At 39.1% G+C, this 17862-nt stretch overlaps 1 protein-coding gene across 1 annotated transcript; it reads right to left on the bottom strand.

Annotated features, from left to right (window-relative positions):
* Window positions 1–4307: 4307 nt before the first annotated feature.
* Window positions 4308–15803, bottom strand: LOC311004744 (sterile alpha motif domain-containing protein 9-like; the record flags this gene model as incomplete). Its single annotated transcript, XM_083996913.1, has 4 exons — window positions 15731–15803; window positions 14460–14514; window positions 14293–14361; window positions 4308–8807 (listed from the first exon to the last, which is right to left on the bottom strand). The coding sequence occupies exons 3-4, from the start codon at window positions 14314–14316 to the stop codon at window positions 4308–4310; spliced, it is 4524 nt and encodes a 1507-aa protein (XP_083853039.1). The 5' UTR covers window positions 14317–14361; window positions 14460–14514; window positions 15731–15803.
* Between the last annotated feature and the right edge of the window lie 2059 nt (window positions 15804–17862).

Raw genomic sequence — 17862 nt, 5'->3', positions numbered from 1 at the left:
CAGTTTTACACAGATGTGTTCATGTAGGACGGACAGCTGCACTTTATGGCAGAATGGTGCAAGATGATCAGGATCATTTTCATCCCCACTGACCGCTGAGGGAACACATGTGCTTCTCACTTCATCAAAAATAATAACTTCATCAGGCTGCCAAAGAAAGAAAGAAAGAATAATGAGATTTTATTTTTCCACCCCCACAACAAAGGGCTTAGTCAGGCTGCTGGACTGACCTGAGATCAGTGTTACACAGCTCTTATATGTTCTCTAGAGGGGAGGACATACAGTATCATGAAGTGTCACAATCACACACACACAGAGACCAAAACTTGTACGGTGCCCATGTTTTTTCTTTTCCCTTCTTTATTAAATTTAATTAAGTAATATAAGTACATCATTTCAAAAAAAAAAAAAAAAAAAAAGTGTGTACACCATAAAAAATTAAAGCAGAGTCTCTCTCATTTGAAAATTACTAATTCAAAACTGTGATTGTGTAAACTGCCTGAATAATAATCAGTTCTTTATTGTGAAAACAATGACATACATTTAGCTACATTATGAAACAGTTGCTCGCTATGTATTTTTTTAAGGTATAAAGTTACCAGTATTTGTATTGCCAGAAAATTCTGTCAAACTATCACTATGATACAGAAGAATAAGATAAGACATATGAGGATTTAAATGACTTTGCTGTTAATTTGTAATCAAATTGAATACAGTATGTTTGAAAGATATTATAGATTATAGAATATGAACAGCCTCATTTCTTACATCAATGTTTACAACAACAATGATTACAGTATATACTGAATGTAATGAATTGTCCTCTTCATGCTGCTGGTGAGTCAAGGAATGCTTGCACTTTAAATCTAAAACATCAATTAGAAAACAATGAAATGGAAGTGATACCTCTCCTTATATCTGATCTCAGAACAGCAGTATGTCCCACAAAGGATCTGAGGCCTGTTTGCGTTCAGTGTAATTTGCTGCCCTCTGGTGGTGGCAGGAAGGTGTTTGGGCCTTTGTAACCCACATGCACATTCAGGATAGTCAAAGTGAATTTATCCAAACCTTCAGTTTCTACATAATCTCACAGGAATAACTGGGGGGGTTTGAGACAGAATATTGTTAAAAGACTAAAGCACATCAGTACAGTAGGTTATGAGTGTAGCAAGAGAGAGAGTTAGAAAGAAAGAAGTGGTGGTGACTTAGCTGTGGACACACAGCATGGTGTATGTGCATTTTAGGTATTTAGTCTGTACCACATGTACACCTTGTCAAGACAGATATTTCTGCACCTCACCTACTGCTCAGACTATAGGCCAACAAATATATAGGTGGACAAAGTATAGAACGTTGTTGTCATAAAGGTCCAATAAAATGTTAAGCTGTTCAGACTTGAGTTAAAGAACCAGAGCACTTGCCTATGAAAAAAAAGACTTGATTCAAAAGTGTATTTTTATTCCACTTCTACAGAACCTGATGAATGAATTGAGCATGTGGATGAAAAACATGCATATTGGACATAAAAACCACTGAATAAATAAAAACACACAATTCAAGCATTGATGATGCTTGGTCACAGTAAAATCAGCAAATATTTAAAGCTAAAAGAACCTTTATTTATTTCATGAGACTGTCTTAAAGGGATAGTTCAACAAAATTCAAATTTCATCATTATCTACTCACCCTCATGTCGACTAAGGGCTGGGAGAAGTTTCAGAGTCCTCTGTGCCTTCTCTGAGTTACAGCGGGGCTCCGTGCAGCACTGCATGTCCATATGATGGCTGTGAACGGAGCTCACTTTTCTTCGTCCAAAAAGACACACCAAAAAACATCCAAATACCTCCATACAGCTCGTCTGTAATGTCCCTCTTGTATTGAAGCACCAACATGAGAAATTGTTCTGAAAAAATTAAATAAGTATATGTTTTAAGCTTGTTTGTAGCGGAAGCTCCCAGTGTTGCTCTGCCGGAATCTCGCGTGATTTGCAGAGCCGTGAACTGGGTGTCAATGCAAATCGCACGAGATTTGGACGGACCAGGAAGAGCAGTGCTGGGAGCTTCTGCTACAAACAAGCTTAAGCTGACCAATGAATATCACTAAATATGTAACAAAAATGGAAAGTAATAATTCTCTCTCTGTTGAGTAGTGAAATTCATGTCTTCTTCTGAATATAGTTTGGTTCACACAGCTCCCTTTCACCACTATATGCCAGAAAGGACACGCTGACCATCAGGGTGACCTTTTGACCATCTAAAGATGACCTCTTGTAGATTGCTTTCAGCCATATGTTGCAGTGCAGTAACTCAGCCCACTGACACAGCAGAAGGACAGCAACACAGTGCTGTCTTTAGCCATTTCATGATCTTATCAAACAAAGACATATCAGAGACAGAGGTAACATCATCAAGATACTTCAGGACCCTTGTTACACTGTGTACATTTTTGTTTTCAAAGAATTCTCACAGCATAATCGTGTGTCATATATTTTGATTGTTAATATTCAATTCAGTTTTCATATGTTATGCACTTTTTGCTGTGATTTATTTTGTTTGACTGATAAATTGGATTTCTGATAAAAAAAAAAAAAAGTATGGTTTACTTGACATTATTTTTCTACTTTGTTCGTTATAGATACTTGAGCACGGACTGAATACATAACCTAGGAATTCTATCATTTCTGAGCTTGTGGCACCCTCTACAGGACACATTAAAGAACTGCACTTATTCAAAATACAAGTAATGTGTATTTAATGTATGTTATTTTTACATCTACTGTATATCAGTGACAATGACAGGAAACTTAAATTCAGTTTAGTACAAAGCTCTTTTTTTGCAGGAATCATTACAGTTGGATATTTAAAAAAAAAAAAAAAAAATATTTTATTTAGCACAAACAATATCATATAAAAAAACAACATGAACAATCAACATTACTGGAATGTGCAAAGGGGAGGTATGAAACCCAGGAGGGCTTATATGAAAACCTCACCCAACATATTCAAAGATCAAATTTGTTACGGTTTAAAAACAATAACATAGGAAAATAATTGAACAATAATGAAAAATAAGTAGAAAAGTAAGAGATTAAACAGTAAAATATAAGGAAAAAATAAAAAAAAATTAATAAAAAAACATACATAAATGAATAATACAAAACAAAAATAATGAAAGAGTAAGGAGTAAGAGAGAAAAGAGAGAGAGACAGCTAGTTGCAGTTCACATGCAGGTTTAAGTCACTTTTAAATAAATGTTCTATGAAATAGTGACAGTACATCTTTATTAGTAAATAATGTTTGCAAAAATGAATGTTCATCTCAATTTTTCATGGAATGCAACTACCGGTATATGCTGTTTAACAAAATCTATTGTGTAGTAAAACATAATATTTTAATACATCCAGACAGAAGTCTCTTCCAAACAGATACAGTCATGAATAAATAAACAAAAAACATTTAAATGTTAAACTTTTTAGAGGTACAACAGTTCAAACAATTCAAATGATTATAACATGAAGGATAAGAGAATGCAAGTCATCAATGTGAATGTTTGAAAATGTAAACAGATCACATTTAAGTGCATGATCTTACTTAATAAGCAAATGTATTTTAACATTTATAATGCAGGTTATTTAATTTCATATGGAAGTATCAAATTGTTACATCTCCCTTTTAATCAGTATACAGAGATAAAATGCAATGTAATCTAATGTTAATTGAAGCAGAAGTAAGCAGAATGTTTGAGTTAATATAAGTCTTAAATGGTTAAATGTTCCAACAGCAATCACTTATATAGAGTGTTTGGTCTGAAACACGGGTCTGTCAGTCACTCTGCTCTGCTGTAAGCCGAGGAGAAAACTTTCCTTGTATCCTACAACCTTTATCCAATGAGTAGAGAGAACGGCATAAAGGGGCGGTCCTCTCTGTGTGTGCAGCCAAGGGATGCGCGTGAATGTGGTGACGTAGGGACGAGGGCGGGGACTGCTAACTCCATCGGCTGACAAGAAGTTAGCCAAAACGACCGGATCGCTTACTTCTGCTTTAATTACTTGTCAAATCATTTCATTATGAAAGCATCACTTTTTTTTCATGACCCAAGAGAAAGTATGTAAAATAGCATGAAATACAGTAAAATATAAAAATAAAATAAAACAATGGTGACATAAAATCTTCATCAAAGGAGTGTATCAAATTAAACCACATCCATCTCAAGAACTTTTAAAGGTATCCTAGGCTGAAAAAAACAAAACTACAATATCTCACGAGCAATACTTAACAGTAACATTGATACTAATGTGCTTTCAAGACTTAGTTGATGTCAAATGCAAGAGGGCCTCTCACTGAGAAACCAGTGAAGAATGACACTTTCGACCCATCAGCATACCCACTGAGCTGACTTCGAAACATTGGACTGACTTTGACCTCCAGGTTTGGGATACAAGTATCTACCAGGATCGAGTAGTTCTTCACCTTGCCTGTAACCCTGCAAAGGAGCTCTTTCACCCTTCTCTCATTCCATATTTTTCCATTTTCCCACATTGAGGCAAACTGCTCTGATGTACTGACGCATCTCTGGATTCTCCTGAAAGGTACCAGTCGCTCATAGCCCTGCTTGTTCCCCAAGAAGAAATGGACAATGGGACTCTTTCCATTGTACACTTCCCTCATCTCTCTATCATAACAGTCCCTCATCTGTGAGATGTACTTTCCGAGGCTTGAGCATGGTTGATGGCCCTGCTGTGGCCACAACAGCATAACTGCAATGAAGTGCAGTGGTAATATCTCACTTATTGGAATTTGTTCGCGCAGAACTTGCAGAAGAAGATCGATCAGTTTCTGGTATGGCTGAAGACATGGTGATTGTAGCTTGAGACGGCTCAACACAACATTGACATAGATGAAGTTGATTTTCTCCTTCACAGTTGGGTTGTGATTTAAGACAAACTGATATTGTCTGCCAATCTTCTCTATTATATCTGTTTGGATGTAATTTGTGAGATGAGTCAGAATCCCGGAGTAGGTGTCAGCTTTTTGCATCTCCAGGAACTGTCGTACCGGGTGTAGTTTGAGCATGACAGATGTGGTTTTGTTCTTCCAAAGTGATGCAGAATCTGTCTTGCAAAACAACTTGGCATATTCCCTAAAACATCTGCAAAGCTCATTTTGAGCCACTTGCTCACGACTGTCTTTCATTCCAAATCTGGAGCCCAAGTTCACATAATAGTTGTCAAGGAGGACAAAGTTCAATTTCATTCTGTATTTCAGGTTGTAAAGTAGATCCTCAAAGTCTCTGAGAATCGTGTAGAAGGCTCTGTGCTTGCTGTGCCACCTATCAGACTTCTCTACATCCTGGAGCTTCATCTCTCCAGAGAGAACCTGGCTCATTATGTCATGACGGACATTTTCTTTTGAGAATATGGGGGTCTTGGCCAGTATTTCAATGACAAGTACTCCAACCTGAATTTCTCCCAAGCAGCCTGATGTATTGAATGGGCAGTTGTCTGACTTGACTTTTATTCGCTGAGTGGACTCCTTCTTTGCAAGACTCTGAGTTTCCTTGAATGCATCTATTGCTGACTGAGCCATTTTGAGAAATGTGCTCAAGTTCTGAGGACTGATAGGCCCTTCTTTGGAGTTTGCAATGGCATGCTTTAGCTCATGCTTAATAACTTGTGCTGATGTGTCTGCAATATATGAGCTATCTGTGAAAAGATCTTTTGCTTTTCCAGCCCAAAGTTTTGCTTCTCGGAATTCTTTCTTTTTCAAGTAATAGTATCGGGCCAGTAACTGAGAGATGATGGCATCTTTCTCAAATCGTTTTGAGGCATTTACTAGCACTGCCTCTTCCAGTCCAGGAGTTTCTTTTGCAATGTCTTGAATGAGTGGAGAGAATTGAGATTCTTCCACCAATGAATAGTGTCTCTTCACCAAAATGTGGTGAACATCTTGCAGGAGTTTGTCTTTGCCTTGTGTGCACTCGTACAGCTTTTCTGTGGTCAGGAGAAGGTCTGTGATATCTGCTTTGTTCAAGTTGTGCACTGTTGCAAGTTCCTGCAAACATTCTCTTGCGATACTTGAATGAATTACTTTCACAGCTTTAAATTCCACCTTTCCCTTAACTGAGCAGCTGTCAATTAAAGTGGAAAATTTACCAAACCCTTCCTCCACTTTGATGGTTCCACAATATGGTTTCGGTTCAAGACCAAGATAATCCTCACACAGAGAAACGGACAAAGAGGCACCATTGCAGTACACATCCAACAGAACTAAAACAGCCAGGAGTTGTGCATGTTTCTGATTCCAGTTGAAGCTCTTCAGTGTGTTGTGGACAACACCCTTGATATACTCTGGCTTAAAGTTCTTCTTCATGATCATGAAACCATAGAATGTCTCAGCATTCTTGTGTGTTTTCTCTATTTCTACAAGTTTTTCCTCAAACAGTCTCTGCTCTGTCTCAGACAGATTGTTGCCAATGTAGACAGTGTCTTCAGATGGATCAGTTCTAGGGAACTCTGATCTCATGCAGTTCAAGAGGAATATCTGTGCAGACTTAGACTGAATGTTTTTCTTTTCACATTCTTTTTCAATGAGCTGCTGCAAGTCAAATACTTTTTCCTTATCATCAAAGTCATCTATCATCAGCATAACCGGGACCCGTGGTAACTGCTCATTATTGGCATATGTTAAAAGTTTAACCACATGATCTGCTACTTCACTCATGTCTGCATTGTTGTCTTTGAGGACAGCACAACGAAATTTGTGTCGAAGAGCCCATAAAGTATGCATGGCCAAAGTCGTCCCACCACATCCGGGAATATGGAGGAGGTTGAGCAACACACAGGTTTTTCTCAGGGAGCACAAATCTGGAATTACTGTGTTCTTGATGTAGTCAAACATGTCTCGTTTGATGAATGGTATGGATCCAGGTTGCTCTGAGAAGTGGAAATTCCACCATGACACTTTTCCTCCTCTGTAGAAGTTCTCCTCCATGACAAATTTGTCTTCATTTCCACCTTCACATTGGTTCACACACAGGACCTCTAAGGTATTCAGGCTACGTTCCACTTTCTTCTCAAGAGGCACACTGCTTCCCTGACCACAGAGTAGGAAACGAATGGATTTACGGTTTTTTGACAAAAGGCTAAGGACCGTACCATTGACTTCAGCAAAACTGAGCTCATATATACATCTACCAGAGATGTTGATTCCACACCGAGCCTCAATTAGGTCTTTCCAGGAGGTAAATGCATTTTCATTATCACATATGCAAAGGATCTGTTCTCTGCCTCTGAGCTCTTGCCAGAATGTACTGAAGGTCTCAACAAGAGGGTCAATCCGCTCACTCACTGTTGACCAAAGTAAGAAGATGACGAGGAATCTCTTGTTTGGAAGCACATCTTTCCGACATAAGAAAGAAATTATATCTCGAACAGAGGCTCCCTTGTCCATTAACCACATGTCTATGTCTGAGGCTGCCTCATCCTCAATACCGCCATTGCAGAATACCCAACTGGTGTTTCGAGTCAATTTCAAATTGTTTGCAATGTCCTCAATTGGTCCTGTGATTTTATATTGTGCTGGTAAATGGACATTTACTGGTGGGGTCTGTTGTTGAAAGTGCCACTCTAATCCATCTTTAGCTGACTCTGGATCAAAGTCCAAAACTGCTGTTGGGTTGAGTTCTACAAGAAACTCCAGTGATTCAAACTGGCTTGAATGTGCTTTGTTAGTTACTATCACATACCGCTCAAAGTGTGACTTGTCTAAAGAGCGAGATCCACCAGTTATCATCTGACTTAATTTTGAACCTTGAGTACTGCTTGTTATGACATTGAGGTGTTTCTCTTCAGCTTGTTTTCGAAGTTGTGATTGTTGTTGCATAGTGTCAACAAACTTGTTGTACAGCTCACTAGGTTTGGCAGATGTCATTGGTTTGAGGAGATCCTTGCTGCTACCTCCATCTCGGACATAGAACTGTTTTGATGGTTCACTTCCCAGTGTTTCTTTATCTTTTCCTTTTTTCTTGCCTTTTTTAATGTTGTTGAAAGTGTGATAGATATTTTCTCCACAGATTGCAGAGTCAGGAACGATGTCCACTTCGATCACATATTTGTCAGAAGATGTCATGTCCTTATTGAGAACTCCGACAAATCGAACAGGTCTGATGCATCTCTTAGCAGCCTCTTTGTGTTTGTACTCAAAACAATTATCAATGGTGTGTCGTAATTCCTTATCATAAGCCTCTTTGTCCTTAACAAAGACTCCCAGCACTTGACCGTGAGGGAAGTTAGGCTCGTCCCCTATACCAAAATGTATAGTGCCATTGGTTCGACTATTCATGCAGGCAGCTGCAAAGCGAATGACCTCATCAGTGAATTTTATCATCTTGAATTCATCAGGTGTATTGTTAAAACCTTTGTACTCATGGCAGGGTTCAATCAAGTCTGAGGCACCTGATTCTGTAATGTCAAGAATGTTGCTCTCCATGTATCTACATGTATCATGGTACCTACTAAATGGATAAGGCTTGCATTGTCTTCCAGGCTGAGATGTAGAGCTTGCTGTCCCCTCTTTTTTTGATTTCACTATCTCGTCTCTGGCATGGATGATAAGTTTTGCTGATCCATAAGTCACACCCATTTTACTTAAGTCTGTTGTGTCCAAAAGCAAAAGAGCACGCCCACTTATGTTTTGCTTAAATAGTTCTTCTGCATCTGTTTCATCCACATCATCCAACCTGAGAGCCCATTCTTTCACTTGATCTTTAGTCCAGTCCTTGATGTCAGGTGGCAGATCATCCTCTTGAGTCTAAAATGAAATAAACTGTTAGTTTTCCTCTTTTTTACTCATATCACTACATACTTATACAAATTATTTATTGATACTTGAGGTGGATTTTTGTGTGTTAATACACAATGACTTGAATGTGTGCTCCAGATCCGGCTCTTTCATTCTCTTTTGAACAGTAAGAATAGAATGATTTGATAGCATTTCCTATCTTTGCCCAGCAAAAGATATGTATGAAATTAATTAAAAAGTAGGGATGTCCGATAATATCGGCCGACCGATAATATTGGCCCGATATTAGCATAAAAATGTAATATCTGTCCATATTGTTATCGTTTTTTCTACCGATAATGAAAACCCGATAACGTAATGCCTGGATTTCGTGGTGAGATAAGTAGCGGTGGACTGTTGCTACTTAATTCGCTACTGAAGTGATAAGATGGGCTGTTTCAATGAGCCAGACAGAGAGCACACTAGGCCTGTAACGATACACCAAAGTCACGATTCGATTCGTATCTCGATTTCTGACCCACGGTTCGATACACAATTCTATTCGATTCAAATTTTATTAAGGTTAAAAAAATGTTTTGGTAGCAAAAACTGGATTATTTATTATAACAACAATAACAACTAGAAAATTTCCTCTGGGAAATTTTGAGAGGGCCACGGAAGTTAGGGCCGGTTTTGCCATCTCTGTCAACATGGGAATCAAACCCACGACCTTAAGGTCAAGACAGAGCTGATCAGACAGACACATGATCATCTTTCTATAAGCACTGATATGGAGGAGCTGTAACCACATTAGGTTACCTGTGTGCAGGGTTTCCCCCAGTGTATTATAAGCCTGGCGGCCCGCCAGGCCTTACTTGACCCCCCGCCAGGCTAAACATCGTTTATTAATTTTTTAAATCAGTTTTTATACTCAATAAACACGTGATCAGGGGTCTTTTTCATCACCTGACAACGTTACAACTTCGTCGCACATAACGAGACACGTCACGGACATCCTGCTCATCAGACAATAGACAGCATCAGACTGCTGCTTCACCAGCTGACCGAGAGGAACGCACCGAGCCCACGTTAACGTGAGCCGAGCCGCAGCTCTAGAGGCAGTCAGCTGCTGCAGCAGCTGTTAGCTGGTAGCTGTTAGCTGTTAGCACGTCGTCCCCTGCAGCGTCAGAGCTCCAGACTCCTGTGAGCCGCGGGGCTTTCACCTGATGTGAAAATGATCCATTGTTTCATTTTTCAGCTCGTAAAGTTCGCGATCACACACGTTTGTTCTAGTAGATCCGTGAGTGTCACGTTTCCATGACGACTGACCGGAAAAAGAGCGTGGTACGTCATGTGCACGTGACTCCAGATGTAAAAAATCTCGGAGCAAAAAAAAAAAAAAACATGGATGATGGATCTATAATACATCCATGGAAATAAGGCTAGACTTTAACAATGGAGACACCAGGCAGTTGTTTTTGAGTTTTTAATGCAAACAGTTGATGTTATTTATTTAAATATTTTTTTATAATTATAATTATTAGGCCTACTTTTTTTTGTGGTTGATTGAATAGCATTTCAAGAGTGCCTTTCTGTAAGACTCTGCTATAGCTGGTGTTTAAGTTACATAAAGTCTTATAATAACAGATGTTTATGATAATATTTTCAAATTTCTAGTCAACTTTTAACATGGATCTTAAGGCCTTATGGAATCACACCTGCTGAATGCTACTGCTCCATTAATGAATCTGTTCCCTACAGGGCCCTGCCATCGGTCAGGGTCAGGCCCCTGTCACAAAAAACCACGCTTGGGCACCGGTGGCCCGCCGATGGGCCGCTGGTGCCACCCTACCACCGGGCTTAACAAGTTTTCTGGGGGAAACCCTGTGTGTGTATGTGTGTGTGTGTGTGTGTGTGTGTGTGTGTGTGTGTGTGTGTGTGTGTGTGTGTGTGTGTGTGTGTGTGTGTGTGTGTGTGTGTGTGTGTGTGTGTGTGTGTGTGCGCGTGCGTGCGTGTATCTCTAACTTTAATCACATGAAGTCACCTGTGTGTGTTTGAGTGTGGGAGAGGAGTGCGCGCATACACGTGCATGTGTATGTTATCTGTGTGTTTTGATGTGTGTGTGTGTCTGTAACTGTAATCACATAACGTTACCCATGTGTCTGCAGCTATTTCATCGTCGTCAGCCCTAACAATAATAAATTAAAAACAAATAAACTATTCTCTTTTCTCAAACAAAATACTGTTAAAATTAAACAGAACTTAACTCCATTGTGGAGACTATTTATCACTAGAACCGCCGACATTCCAACACCCCCTAGAACCGCCGAGGGGGTCATTTTTACCCCCCCGCCTCCACTCCGTCATCAATCACAAGGATGTCCTTTTTTTTAAGCAGTAAAGTTGTTCATTTTCATCATTTCTTTTAAATAATAAGTAGTGCTTGATAAAAATACTTTTAAATTTTGAATCTATGGGGAGAGTTATTAATTTTACAGTTGCTTTAGCCTAGACTATTTCGTTATGAATCGAAAAAATACATCGTCAAAAATACATTACGCTGTTTTTTCTCTCCCTCTTCCTCTCTCTCTCTCTCTCTCACTCACACACACACACTCACACACACACACACACACACACACACAAACACACACAAACACACACACAAACAAACTTACGTGTATGGTTTGACTGAGGCGCTTTCCGTGGTTCTGCAGTTTCAGTAGCAACACACACGCTGCGCACACGCGCGTCGTCTCTACATTCGGGCCGATACGGAACACTACGGGACACTGTCCACACACTGCCTGTCCACAGGCTCTTCATGCACATTGTTGACATTTTGTTTTTAGTGCGTTTTAACCAAGGGGGCAGTTGTCGGTCTGAGAAGTGAAGCTCACTTCCGCGTTCAAAAAACTGCAATCCCCTCGGCTGTCGCTGGGGGCTGGCTCCAGAAGGGAGCAACTCCAATCGAGCCCCATGTTAAAATAGCCGATTTTACAGCTTTAAAAAACATATTTACAGCCTGGTACATTTTATTTTTTTGGTCTCAACCGATAGTTTCTACCCCCGCACACACTCTGAGGGGGGTGAATTTTTTTTAAACTCTACCGTTTTACTGTTATTAGGTTTAAAGTTCTGGCCAATTAGAGCGCGGAAACGTTGAGTGACAGGTCCAGAGACCGCTGCTACGAGGCCAGTGGGCGGGCTCTCGGCCGGCCAACGGCCGCACCGCTCCAAATATGGCAAGTAGAATCCAACATGGCGCGGCTCAAACCCCCGTAGTAGCGGCACAAAACAGACTCCCCCAAACCAATGGGTGACGTCACGGACGCTACGTCCATTCTTTTTACAGTCTATGGTTTTAACACCACATCTCCTCCTTTTCTCTTCATGCATGGTCAGCAGGATAGGCAGGCTACTTGTCAAACGGCGTGTAATAGCCGTTGCTAAGCAACCGGACAGCGGTGTGAATGTTGATCACGGCACTAAACAGCTGTTTTCTATTAGGGGTAAAAATTACCCCCTCGGCGGTTCTAGGTATAAATGGTCATAATTTTTTTAATTTTTATCCCACAGACTTCAAAATTCACTAGATGATTAATGAACCCATTTTAGGAAAAGTCATGAACTGAGAGAAGTGGAGGTTTTGTTTTAACAGAGTTACACATATTTAAAAACACCAAGGGGGTAAAAATGACCCCTTGGCGGTTCTAGTGTTATATACATATCTTTATTTCGGACTCCGGGTCCATAGCAAGACATAACACACACAACAAGACATAACACAACACAGCACAGAAAATAAAAGATAATAGAGCTAAAACATAGAGACAGAGATTTACACCATTGACATCAACGCACAACGTATGCAGTGGCTGATGGTCTGGTCCGTGTGTGTGTGTGTATGTGGGTCTGTGTCTGTGTGTCTGTTTGTCTGTAAACAAATTAACAATGTTAATTTGTGGAATGCATCCAGTGGGGCATCACAATAAATGTAGGCATACAGTAATGTCTTAATTCCTGACAGGAGGTATGTTGTTCATTAGTTTTTTGAGGAAAAAAGCCTGAATATCAGTATTGGTTATTATCGGAATCGGAAATTCTAGTGCTGGACAACATCGGCATATGGGATATTGGCACATTTCCGATATCGGACATCCCTATTAAAAAGCCTGTGATTCATGGCATAATAAGGGCCTGAAATGTTTTAAAGACCTTTACAAGGATGGTATTTTTTGCAGCTTTTCAGATCTCTCAGGAGAATTTCATCTCCCACCCTCTCATCTCCTTCGTTACTTTCAAGTTAGACACTGTGCTAATGCTTTGTTTCCAGTTTTTCCCTCTTTACCACCAAGTCTACAGTGGGAGGAGCTTCTAACCCACGACCCACTTCAGAAGTCGCTCATCTCTAAAGTTTATAATGAAATCCTGTCTTTTGATTGCTCACCAGTTACCAAAGTCAAGACTGCTTGGGAACAAGAACTGGGTCTACATCTGGGAGATGACTGGTGGGACACTGCTCTTAAGAAAATTTACACTAGCTCAGCCTGCGCTCGTCTCACACTTATACAGTTTAAAGTATTGTTTAGAGTCCATTATTCCAAAACTCGACTGTCACGAATCTATCCCAGTATCACTGACAATTGCGACAAATGCCATGCTTCATCTTGCAACTTAACTCATATGTTTTACTCTTGTTTGTTACTTTCTCGTTTTTGGCAGAATTATTTTGATACCATGTCAAAAAATATTTTCAATGACCATTAAAGTCTCTCCCCATGTCGCCATATTCGGGCTCCCAGAAGACCACAACAAGTGGCTTCCCTTTTTAACATTCTTTCGCTCTCTTCAGGCTATGCCTCCTGATTGATGGACCCCAACCTCCTTTCTTTCTTTTTCTTATTATCTTTATCATTATTATTATTTATTTGTTTATTTTTATTTTTCCTCTCCTGTCTTTTGGCTTCCCTTGTATTTTTGTTTACACCCTGTAGCTTAAACACTTATTCACTCATCACATACAAGAATCCTCAGTTATTTATTTATTATTATTATTATTATTATTTTTTTTTTATTATTATTATTATTTTTTTATTTGTACATTGTTTGTTTGTCGCCCGATCATGTTCCTATTGGGCCACAAATACAAAATAAGAAAACATCCTAGGAGGCAGACTGTATATCTTGCTCTTCATTCATCATGATGCACAGTATTTCTATTGTATCGATATGTTTACATTTTCAATTGTGATGCAGATGTGTTGCGATACTCAATGTAATTATAACATTGGTTTCTGTTCTAATGTGCCTTACCTCCTAATAAAAATATTAACAAAAAAAAAAAGCCTGTGATTCCTGTATCAAATTTAAACCGGTTCAGTTCAGCAGTTGAAGCACTTAAAAGCCTGGGCTTACAGTATATTTGAGAATTTATAGCACAACATCTGTTGTAGTAGTTGTAAGTTATTAATTGTAACATCTTTCCTAAAAAATAAAAGAAACTGCTGTTTACCTTCATTTTGCCTTGATCTGTCATAGCAGCATTGATTTCTTCTTCACAATTGGAATTTCTTCATTGATGCTACAAAAACATATAGAAAGTTAATTTAACAGCAGCTGAGTGACAAGACACCAAACTGATAGCAACATACAGTACAATGTCACAGATTTCAGACTTACCCTCATTGTTGACACAGTGACACTTGGCTCACTTTCCCCATCCTGACCATTCATGCTGTAATAGAAAGCCAATGTTTTAATGTGAAAACATCCTTAATGTATTTTAAACATTTTAGTCAGGTCTGTTTGTTTTTGAGGAGAAGATCTCTGATCAGTTTAAAAAATAAAAAATAAATAAATTCCCCAACTCAACACATAGACATAGATACAGACAAACCCACATACACTGGCCCACACACACGGGGCAGCAGAGCAGTGAAGTGAAAACAGAGCTTGTGAGCTATTGTTGTAATTACCATAAATAGAGTGTAATAAACCAAAGTCCAATGAGTGCCATAAAGCCCCAAACCCCTAATCAACCTGGGGAATGATATATTTTAGTCTTCTCTGTCTGTCCACAGTCACAGATACTTGATAGATGATTCAAATATCCAAATATTGTGCCTGCTTGCATGATGCTGATGTTGTCATGATGCTGTGTAAAGCCCTTTGAGACAAACTGTTTATAAAAAACGGGCTATACTGTAAAATTGCCTTGCCTTGCAGCAGCTGATGCACAGGCGGAAACAAACACAGTAACAGGAAGTAACTGTAAGATAAGTTGACAGTGCATATCACCAAAATACTTGATGAGCAGGCAGGACTTTCGCCTCAGAGATGGGGGTGGGGTGACTGGGGTCCATAAGTGGTATTATAAAAGTCCTGTTCAATTTCCATCCCTATGTGGAACCTTTGTTCTGCTGCTCACCAAAACACCTGATGAAGCATAACAAACAAACACCACAACATATTTTCTTCTGGCCGGCTCTACTCTTCAACTCTGACTTGCTGCAATCACTGTAATCACCACCTATACGAGGAAGTCCTGCTGTTGCACAGTAGTGATGTAGTGATGTTTCACAACTGCAGTAACAACGCAGGGCTTTAATGTTAAAAGGGAAGTGAATATGGAGCATCATTGTGTTCACAATGTAACTCTTCCACGAATTACAATGCCGTTCTCATTTGTCTTATTCATGTAAAATAAGACGGGGAAAAAAATAAACCCGCTGGCGCTGACTAATCGACGAGTTTGTTGCACATAATCACCACACTACGTCTTCTTTGCTCCAGTCTGTGGATAAAAACAGGAAGACGCCGTTTCAACTCTGCTCTATTCACAATTCCAACAAACTCTATCAAGCAGAGGCCATGAAAACTCAGTCGTTATCTTTATTTTCTTTCTTGTTTTACATTTTTAAAATAAGATAAATAAAACAATAAAACCTTACCAGTCATTCCGCCGAGGTAGCTCTTCAGCCGATGTCACAGACTTTGCGAGACGAACAAGTACCAGCCAGCTCCGGTCACTGCGCTGCCGGAGAGAGACGGAGAAAAGTCTCAGTCCAGGGAAAACGAAACCTAACAAAAACTAGTGTGCGCGTGCGCTGTGGGTGGCATGATTTAATTTAGCAGCTCAGTGTTCTTCCTCTCTCTAGACAACCGTTGAATAGATTCAATACATCATACACCGATGGATGTGCTGTATATTACTGTAAAAGAGGCTACCACTTATTTCTTCCAGTTGTTGACTGTATATAGAAATACTAGTCTATATATGGTAAATAAATTGTGCTATAATAGATATACTGCTATATATATAAAGTCTAAATACATAGATACACCGTTCAATCTAAAATATAAATGTTGCAGCTGGGACATTTTTTTTTAAATTGGATAGGTCTGAGATATTTATATGAGATTAAAAAAAAGCCTATGTGGTTGTCAGTAGGTCTAAATTAAGGTGTGTTTTCTACTTTTCTATATTTGTTTATTGCTCATTTGAATGTCACTGTTATGATGTCATGTGTTGTGGGTCATACATGTAGTGGTCACTGTTCTGTTGGCTGGGAAGGTGAGATGAAGAGAGTGAAGTGGGGGCAAGAGCTAACCTCAGGTTGTCCCACTGAGTGAGAGACAATGAGGTGAACTATATGTACTTTCAAGTTTTGGACAGTTGTGCTACAGTTAATACAATTGTTTTGCAGGTAATCTTCATGGGTTGCATTAAAATGTTCAAGAATTATAGAAAGTTGACTGTGTTTGGGGGTGGGTAATGAATTCATTCTCAAGTGCAACATCAACATTAAATGTGATGGGGAAGAGAGACCTAACAAATCAGATGCCCAGTTTAGAAAGAAGAGGAGAGGAGAAGATAATGTGTAAAAGATACAAGTCTATCCCACATCCGTAATGAACGTAGTCCACTGGGGGAAAAAAATGAAATGCTGTGAAATGATCTACAGTAATTTACTGTATTAAACACAGTTTTGTTGTTTGGTTTTTTTTTTTTTTTTACAGCAGAATGGTGTATCTTTCACAATAAAACTTCGTCCACATAAAACATGCTGTAGATCTGTACAACAGGGTCACAACAAGTTAAAATCCAGGACAGCTGTTCACCAGATTGAACCTGACCAAGCTGATAAAAGTGCTGATGATATGTTGATGGCCTAACACTGCAAAAGACTGTTGATTCAACTGATGTACATGTAATTGAAAAAGAGCAAAATCTTTTGTTACTGTACAGGAGACCGGAGCTTGCCTATTAAAATAGGCTACCTCTCATTTCTTCCAATTTTTGACTCTACATAGAAAGAGAGAGACAGAGGAGAGAAAAAAATGTCTTCAGGTGAGTTCAGGGGAAATGAAACCTAACTAGTGTGCGCGTGCGCTTTGGCATGATTCATTCAAGGAAATGACACCCAGACACAGTGCAGACTTTTTATTTATCAGCACAGTGTTTTTTTTCCCCTCTCTACAGTAGATAACTGTTGAATAGATTCAATACATCATAGACTTATGGGCGTGGTGGATATTAAAATAGGCTACAGTACCTCTCATTTATTCCAGTTGTTGACTCTAGACTAGTCTATATTAAATACATATAAATTGTGCTGTATACAGTAATAGATACACTGCTATATAATCTATACAGTCTAAATACATACTGTAGATACACAGTTCAATCTAAAATATGAATGTTGAGGACAACTGCAGGGACTGGAATAATGACATACAGCAAAGGGATTGGCCAGTGGGTGTTCACCATCAATCTTAATTTAAAAAAACAAGGCAATTAAAAAAAAAAACAATAGCACAAAAATATAAGGCACATAATTTAGCCTACTGACTATTATAGCTTTTTTATATCAGCAACTTGTATTACAAGTAATATTCACCCACAATATTCACCAGGCTATCAGGGTCTGAGATACTACAGAGACAGAAAATTTAAATTGGTGTTTTTACAGACATGATGAATTATAAATGTTGATGATCATTGTAATGAAGTGAAGGGAAGTGGGTTACAGGCAGAATGTCACCCTCTGCTGGGTAACATTTGAGATCACATGGACAGATC

The sequence above is a fragment of the Trachurus trachurus genome (genome assembly GCF_905171665.1).
Source record: "Trachurus trachurus genome assembly, chromosome: 21".
Classification (NCBI taxonomy): Eukaryota; Metazoa; Chordata; class Actinopteri; order Carangiformes; family Carangidae; genus Trachurus; species Trachurus trachurus.
This window is presented reverse-complemented; position numbering and strand designations above follow the sequence as displayed.